A 6,691-nucleotide genomic window follows, 5' to 3' on the forward strand; every position below is an offset into this window, starting at 1 on the left:
AAAAAAAAAAAAAAAAAAAAAGGAATAATGGAAAATTGCTTAGTCCCGAGAGCACTAATTTCTTTGCAAGTTTTGCCAGAGCCTTGGCTAGTTAATCCCCAGCAATAATGTACAGAGGCTGAGCGAGGATATCTGTTCTGCTATAATTAAGGCTGCAGAGCACAGCAGAAGGTGCAAACTTCTCATCCTTCAACTTGACTCTTAAACTGTGCTCTTGTAACATATAGTCTAAACTTGTTAAAAGTGAGATTTGGAAGGTCATTAGTCTCTAACAGGGGCTAGGCACTACAGACATTACTTTAAAGCCAAATTAGAAACAGCTACCTGCCGTTCCATTTTCCAGGAGGGAAAAACCATTAATTCATCCACATGAGCATGATATTTAAGCTAGATTGGAAGACTTCTTTTCCATTTGGATTAAAAAAAAAAAACTGTCCAGTAACAGAAAGGACTTCAGGTCTCTTACCCAACCCTCTCAATGTAATTTAGGTACTTAGAAATTCTTTGATACAACCATCACTAAAGTTTTGTCCTATTATCTTGTTAAAAATGTATCTGTGGAAGAATTTGAATTGTAGTCACCTTCCTCCAAAGAGCTGAAGCAGCAAAACCTCTCTGCAAAACTAGTTCATTTAAAATGTTTCACTGTGATCCTGCCAGATCCTAAAATAATTACAGCTTAGAAAGGCAGACGTGGCTTTGGGTCTGAACAATTTTTATCATACTAAACCTTTTCATGGGGTGAGATCAGTGACATAACTGTGTGCCAAGAAAACATACTCAGAAGTCATCTGCTTCTGCAGGAACACCCAAAGAAAGGTACAATGCCTGGGGGGGAAGATCCAAACTTCATTAGAGACAGTGACACTACTTGTTTGGCACTGCGGTTCAAGCACCAGTCAGGGAACCATCTTTCCTTTCTGAGCACTAGTAATGCCTATGTTAGTTGCAGAATTAGTTGAAATTTTGAGGTAATAGGGTCACTGATGCTTCTCGAATGCCTGCTTTAGGAACTAAGAAAAAGACTTGGTTGACAATGGCTGTGTGAGCCAATCAAAGAGGATTTTGTAACTTAACTCCTATAAAAGATCCCTGTTGACCAGGGCAGGTGCTGTAGGCCTTGCAAGGACATGGCCAGTATGCAATGACATCCAAGCTCAGCTGCTAGAGTTGTGTAAATTATTTATTAGCTGTGGCTATAAATTAGAGACGAATGGAAGGCCTTTGGGCTCAATCTTGGATGTACTCCTTATTAATGAATTCCAGACATTTTCTGCTGTACGGGAGGGCTTTTGATAAGAGGATTTAGTCTCTTATATGCAGAAATCACTAATGCTACTGCTGTTGTGCAGACTATTCCTCTCTCGAATTCTGCTCTAGCAGGTTTAGAAAAGTCCTTTGCTAGGACAGGTGGATGTAGCCAGTCATCTACATAGTTCAAAGTCCCATTCACAGCCTTCTGTCATAAACACTAGATCCAATTCCTATTTCAGAAAAGTTGAACCTACCTCTTTCCTGGCCATCAGCAAAACTTCTTTGCTCAGATTGTGCCAAGTATCTAAAACTTTTCATATAAACATACGAATTAAACATCTAGTTGTTAAGAAGTACCCACCACTGTTAGGAAATAAGAAACAAAAAATCTAGTTGTTTTTAGGGTGTTCTGGGGCCAAGTATTTTCTAAGATGTCAGGCTTATACCTCCCAATGAAATAAGGTAGCCAGCACTATGGCCCAAACTTCCAGTACTTTCATGAGCACCAAAAGATGGGAAATACAAAGGTACTGAGATACGCCAAAGGAGCCTATGTACATGGAATTTCAAGATATTTATACTTCATCAGCCATCAACCTCTCATGCACACACACATGCATATACACAAAATCTAGTAACAGAAACAAGACCTTTTGCTCATATTTTTTTAATGTATCACAATGAGCAGGAAACATACTTGATGAAATATTTTCAAAGGAGTATATTCAATTACCATCTACAATCAACTTAACTATGACAACAAAGTTTTTGTGACAAATTTTTTTTTTTCAGTTTGAAAGTTCCATGTGGTTCTGTTTGTTAGTCTCCATGTATTTTGGTACAGTTCGAGATCAGCATTGTTACAGTAACAAAAAAGCTAACAAGACTACATTATAGAAAAACACCAAGAACATCATTTTTGGTTTCACTTGCTCTATTTTTTTTTTGTTGTTTTTTTGTTTTTTGTTTTTTTGTACATTGCAAAGGCTGTTCATATACCTCTTCACCTCAGGGTCACGTTCATTTATGCTTTCTTTCCTACCCAAACTGGCCCCCCCCAAGAAAGTAAACAAACAAAAAAACTAGTCAAAGCTTTGTTTCACAGTGGGCAGTATCTCAGCGCCAACAAACAACCAACTCAATTTATGCTTCTATTTAAAATGTTTTAATTTAATATTTAAAAAAAATATATGTCCATGAACATCAAGTGCACTGGCTTGGGTCTCTGCCTGCAATTTCCTGCCATGCCTGATAAACTCAGGTTTAAACACATGCCGTCTGTTTTACTTTATTTTCAATCGTGTAAAACTTGGGCCACATTCATCTTTTTAAATAGTTTTTAATTAAAAAAAAAAAACTTCCTAGATGTATTAAGCTTTTCCGTGTGTGTGTGTGTGTGTGTGTGTGTGTGTGTTTCGTTTTTTCCTTCTGGAAGGAAAGATGAAATAACTTCTATTCTGAGGGTCAGTACTATGACAGCCTGGTGTCTAGCACCAACCCACTCTGTGGAGTATTTGGGGGGGAAATAGTGTCAAAAGGGGTGAGGAACTAATTTAAAAAGTGAGTCGAGCTATATCCTACCCAGCTACCTACTATGCAGCAGACAGAAATAAATTCAAGTGAGATCAGTCTAAATAGTTGAGCATTGTAATGAATTCATGCTTTGTAAGTGGTACCTACCAGTCATAGCTGCAAAGGATGGCAACCCACAAACATCTAACTAGCTCAGGTTTGACCTCTAATTTTCACCGTCACTGACTATTTTGCTACTTCTGGGTTAGTGCTGAGAATTCTCTTTTCTTTTTTGAATGAACATTTATGTGGGTGGTATAGTTGTAGAGGAAAGCATTAAGTGTGCAACCCACTTCAGGTTGAAACAATCACATAACCCTCTGAGGAACACCGGTGGGTGAAAGCATGCGCAGCCAATCTACCAAACCAACGTATTGTTGCCAAACACACCCACAGGTCAAGGCATGGCATAACAAAACACTGACAGTCACTTTGCCTCACCGACGGAGGATGGCATAGTAGCTCAAAAACAAAACAAAACAAAAACAAAAACAAACAAACAAAAAAACCCCCACACACAAAAACAAAACCAAAAGCATTGGGGAGGAGGCGGCAAAATGATAAAGAAATGAACTTAAAGTTGAGGGGGGAGGGAAAGGGATAGAAATTGCACTATTACCAAGCAGTATCATTTTCAAAAACAAATTTTCAGAGAAGACCTAGCAGAATTTGACAGGTAAAGCTAGTGTTACATTGTTAATTGATATCACATAGAGAACCAAAAACAAAAACAATTTTTTCTATATGATACAGACACAGAGTAACATACAACAGTTAAATGGCAAAAAATATATATATATTTCATAGAGTTACAAACAAGATAAAATAATGGAAAACAAAAAACTGTACAACTTTAAATTTTAAAAATGTTCATCTCAAACACAGGGAGAAATACAAGACTTCTTGTTAAAAGGAAATAGCTTGTTAAAACAGTAAGTGTTTTGCGTACTTGCTTTTGATACCTTATGCTACAACTGGATACTGGTATGAATAGTTAGATGGTATTCTTTAGTATTTCTACTTAAAAAAAAAAAACAATTAAAAAAGGAATTTGCACTGTGCATCAGCCTAGTTAGAAATATGTACAACACTTCAGGATCTACTATATCATTAAACTAAAAACAAATTCATAAAAATAAAATAGTCCCGGCTAAAAAAAGAAAAGAAGAAAAAAGAAATCCATTTTCAGATCTTGGAATGCTCCAGTCTTTGCAAAGTCGATGAGTGGCTTCGGCACTGGGGAAAGAAGCCCGAAAGGTGACCAATGGAACCTGCATTCACAGTCTTCAAAGTTCCCTTTTGAAACATAAGGAAGAAAATGAAGAGGAGAGAAGGATTTCACACTTTCGGGGCAAGGGGAGATTGTTTCTGTTGATGTTTGGCTATGAAAGTGAAATAGCAAAGCATCTATTTGTCTCCAAAAATCTATGTTTTAGCAGCACAAAGTTTTCCTTTCAAAGTTCAGAACATTTTTTTAAGGTGAGAAAGGGTATATGTTGTGTTATGTGTTACAGGAATACGGATATTAACATAAACACAAGTGCCTCACATACGGTTCCTTTTTTGCTTTCTGTACGTTGCTATCTGCTTCTTTGTTGGCTGCTCTCTGGATCACTTGCCGCTCAGACTGCCTAACACAAGGACAAAACTTTGAAGTAAAAAATGTGTCTTTTGGTATATGGAATTGTCATTAACAGTTGCCTCTCTGCTTGCAGAAGAAGCACGTAACAACCTGGGAATCTTTTGTTTTACTCTTTCTTTTATTAAACTAAGTCTTGTTTGTTAAAATCAGAAACAAATTCTCAAGTAACAAGAACCCTTTCCCTTTTTTCTGCATCAGCAGTGAAAGGGTGTGTCTTTGGATTTTATTTAAAGCATGAAATTTCTTTTTCTGAGAGAGGAAAGAAAACACACAAACACAAAAACAAAAACCAAACCCCTAACCAAAAACTTTTTTAGAAAAGAAAAGCACACAGCCAATTACACAAACTGAAACAAATGCTTTAGTATAGGAAAATAATATTTGAAGCATCTACCAAACAAGGAGGAGGAGTACAAAGAAAAAAGAAGGATAAATAAAATATAAATGCACAAGGCTAACAGACATAGGTAACTAGAATTATATGCCTTTAAAAAGTTTCAACTCCCCAACCAAAAATAATCTGTGAGGATCCTAATGATCCCTAGAATCCCTTGAAATTCTTTCTTTAGTTTTATAAAATAATTCTGCAGCTCCCTCTAAGAAATGAAGGCAGCTACCTTAAGTGGGAGATTATAGGATGGGAGGTGGGAGGAGGAAAGAGAAAGTGGAATTAAGGGACAAAGGGGAGAAAAGCTTAGGCGAATCAACGGATTGCAATCTATCTGCTAGGAATGAACAAGACAACATCAAATGAGGAGCTGTCAGCTGGACCATACAAAAAGCTAAATGTACACAAAAGGGTTTTTTTTTTTCCTTTTAAATCTACCATACTGCTTCAGTTCATTTCCAATGCAACAATCTACTCAACACCAAAAATGGTCATATCTATCATAAATACAGAAAGTCAGTTTTTAAAACTTATTTTAGCTACAAGTCCTCAACACTCTTTGTGTGTGTGGGTTATTTTTTTTTCTGAAAGTGGGAGTGCTTAACTTTTCCCCTTGAAATTGGCTTCAGCAGAAAAGCTATCCTTAAAAATCCCCAGAAAGCTAAAGCAGTTCACATTGTTTTTCTTGAACACTTTCTGCCCATTTTTAAATTAACAAAACAAAATTTTGTTTCTGGAACGAAGAAAAAAAAAAAAACTGAAAAAAATAATATATATAAAACAATGATTCTGAAAACAGAACAAAGTGTGAGCGATTGACCTGAGAATAAAAAGACATTACATTTCTTTTTTTTCTTTTAGCAAGCCATTGGTATCTGAATGCTAAGATAGCAAGAAATTTAAAACTGTAACAAGGTGGACTGCTTTCCCATACAGTGCATGCCGGGCTCCTCTGTGCTATCAACGTGGGGCGTTTATTGAAAAGGGGCAAATATACAAGGGGCTTAAGCTCCAAAGACATTAGGGAGGCCCTGCGGACTTCTGTTTCCCAGACCAATAGTACCTTCAAAAGGACACAATATAACAGGGTTAGGGTTTTTTTTTTTTTAAATATTAAAAGAAAAAAGAAAATACAAGAATGTAAAATCACCGGCATAGATAGGTATATGGGAAAACAACCCACGCTTTTTCTTTTTTTCCTTTTTTTTTTTTTTTTTTTTTTTTGGTTAGAAGCTTTGGAATTGCAGTTAGTCTATTTTTGAAATTGGTTTGTTATTAATTTTTGTATTTAAATTCATTTGTTTGTATTGTTCATCTTCAAAGCTTACAATCTGAAGGTGTCCGTTCCTACACTGGTCAGACCACTGTCCTTGGGGCAGCTGGGGTCTTTGGGACCCTCCACCGGGCTCGCCGGTCCGTCGGACTTTTGGCTGAGATCCGTGTCAGACTCCTCCGAATAGTCGTCTGTTGGCATCGAGGGCTGAACCCCTGAGGTGCTGCATGAACTTGAGGTAACCGTTGAAGATGAGGAGAGAGAAGGAAAAGAAGGGGGCTTCGCGGCCGAAGCCCGGGAGACCACTTGCGGCCAAGACTTCCTGGAGGCGTGGGGGGAAGCGGAGGAGGAGGAGGACGAGGACGACGAGGAGGGGGCGGCGGCCGACGGGGGAGGGGGGCTGTCGTTTGAGTGAGCGGCAGACTGCGAGGTAGATGCGGTGCTAGGATCGGGGAAGCAGGCAGAGTGAGGTAATAAACTAGGGTGCTCTTTGGCGTTTCTTGCTGCTCTCGTGATTGTTCTGTGTTTGTGCAAGGCCGACTCGAGATGTTGACTCAGAGCT

General features: G+C 38.0%; 1 protein-coding gene across 1 annotated transcript in view; it reads right to left on the bottom strand.

Moving 5' to 3' along the window:
- Nucleotides 1-6,074: 6,074 nt before the first annotated feature.
- ZFHX3 (zinc finger homeobox 3) overlaps nucleotides 6,075-6,691 on the bottom strand; it is a 165,335-nt gene continuing 164,718 nt past the window's right edge. Inside the window, exon 11 of the mRNA XM_008053230.2 lies at nucleotides 6,075-6,691. This exon is cut by the window's right edge and continues 12 nt beyond it. Coding sequence (XP_008051421.1) covers nucleotides 6,181-6,691 — 511 coding nt within the window. The 3' untranslated portion in view covers nucleotides 6,075-6,180.

The sequence above is a fragment of the Carlito syrichta genome, unplaced genomic scaffold, assembly GCF_000164805.1.
Source record: "Carlito syrichta isolate Samal-C Ts95f unplaced genomic scaffold, Tarsius_syrichta-2.0.1 Scaffold73643, whole genome shotgun sequence".
NCBI lineage: Eukaryota > Metazoa > Chordata > Mammalia > Primates > Tarsiidae > Carlito > Carlito syrichta.